General features: G+C 41.1%; 1 protein-coding gene across 1 annotated transcript; it reads right to left on the reverse strand.

Moving 5' to 3' along the window:
• Nucleotides 1-450: 450 nt before the first annotated feature.
• Nucleotides 451-1,406, reverse strand: LOC146956377 (uncharacterized). The gene is made up of 2 exons (XM_085749303.1): nucleotides 1,224-1,406; nucleotides 451-1,095 (listed from the first exon to the last, which is right to left on the reverse strand). The coding sequence occupies exons 1-2, from the start codon at nucleotides 1,404-1,406 to the stop codon at nucleotides 451-453; spliced, it is 828 nt and encodes a 275-aa protein (XP_085605429.1).
• Nucleotides 1,407-2,112: the final 706 nt, after the last annotated feature.

Below are 2,112 nucleotides of genomic sequence, written 5' to 3' on the forward strand. Positions count from 1 at the left end.
ACCAAACATGGGAATAAATAATTCTCATCCTAGATCCCTGGGAATTCAATTTGTAACCATGAAACACCCCCTAAGTATAAATACACTTATTTAGTTTGTTACACTTTTTAAATGATAAAGAAAAAAAAGACATATATATATATATATATATATATATATATATATTCATATAGTGTTTGTTGCTTTTTTTAATATTTAAATTTATTCTTATCTATTTGTTACATGTGTTATTTGTATTGAAAATTGAGAGCATTTTTGGAAAGAAAAATCCAACCTAAAAGTGATGAAATGAGTAGTTTTTTTTTTTTTTTGGAAAAGCTAAAATGATATATAAACTTCAATGATTCACCCCGCACAAGGCGTGCAAAGAGTGAACCAACCAACAAAATTTACAACAGTCTAGGTGCCCTCAAACAGAAGCACCGCAAAACACAGGCAGGAACACTACAATCAAAAATTAACAATAGAAACTCCCATGCAAGGGAGCGGATTCATACACCAATCATGATAACTATAGGTGAAAGTCGCCTGTCTAGCTTTAATCCACAAAAAAGAATTTAATTTCACCTTTTCGAGTAGAACAGAAGGAGTAGAGGCCACCTGTTGAAAGACCTGGCTGTTCCTCTCCTTCCACACAACCCAAACAGAAGCAAACCAAATAGTTTTCAGAAACAAAAGAGTAACTCTTGGTAACCCTGCCATGTTGATAAATTGATGCATATGATGTCTAATATCTCCAGGACAAACAGAATAGATACCCAACCAATGCCAAACATGATACCATAAAGAACCAAAAAACACACAATCAAGAAACAAATGCTTAGCCGTTTCTTGCTGTCCGCACCCTGATACACACGCCGCGTTAGCTGATGTAAGAACACTCCTACGCACCAAATTGTCTCTAGTTGGCAGCCTATTACGAAGGAGTCTCCAAACAAACAGAGAAACCTTTACCGGGATATACTGATGCCAAACATTATCGTCATGATTTCTCACCACCAAATCACCTGGATCGGTAAGAAAACGGTATGCACTCCTAACTGAGTAGTCATGAGTTGGCTCCAGATACCACCGCCAATTATCAGAAGCATTACCCTGCAAAACAATGTTATGAAGTAAAGCTGAACACTCCCTCACACTTTCCTCCTCCCAGGCCAACAAACGTCGCCGCCACACCCACGCTCCACCCCCTCCTCCCACCCTAACCTACTTATCTCCTCTACCGAACACTCCTTATTCACTGCCAAATCAAAGAGACGGGGAAATTTGTGACTCAACGGAATATCCCCCACCCAGGTATCATGCCAAAATAAAGTGTCACGACCGTCACCTAAAACACGCTGAATGTTATTATCAAACCATCTACCACCACCCTCTCCGACCCCCTCACGGATTCTACCCAACATCCGCCACCAAGACGAGCTATGACTGCCCCCCTCTACCAACTGCCCTCCTTCCTCACCGTACCGAGCTTTTAAAACCCGATACCACAACCCCTCCTTATCAATCAACAGCCTCCAACACCACTTCCCCAGCAAGGCTAAATTAAAAGCACCTATCCACCTAACCCCCAACCCTCCAACCTCCTTTGGAGTACAAATAGACTCCCAATTTATCCAAGCAATTTTCCTATTTTCCTCACCACCCCCCCAAAAAAATCTTTTAAAAAGAGATTCAATAGAAGAGATTATACCTGCAGGAGCTTTGAAAAAGGAAAGAAAGTAAACCGGAAGAGAAGAGAGGACAGACTTCAAGAGAACCAGACGTCCACCGAAAGACAAGAATTTATTGTTCCACGACGAGAGACGATTAGCAATGCGATTGAAAACAGGTTTCTAGAAATGAAGTTTCCTAGAATCACCGCCGATAGGCAAACCCAAGTAAGTAAAAGGAACAGTTCCCTTACGGCAATTCATAACCACCGCCGCCTCCGACAACCAAGAATCAGAAATGTTAACACCTGTCAACATACTTTTGTTGAAGTTGACTTTCAAACCCGACACCTCCTCAAACAACAACAAAACAGCCCTCATGGTACGCACGTTCAACCAACTTTTTTCCCCTATAATAATGGTATCATCTGCGAACTGAAGGTGTGTGAGCCGAACCTCA

This window comes from Medicago sativa, chromosome 1, assembly GCF_051527215.1.
Source record: "Medicago sativa cultivar Bolivia chromosome 1, Bolivia_mono, whole genome shotgun sequence".
Classification (NCBI taxonomy): Eukaryota; Viridiplantae; Streptophyta; class Magnoliopsida; order Fabales; family Fabaceae; genus Medicago; species Medicago sativa.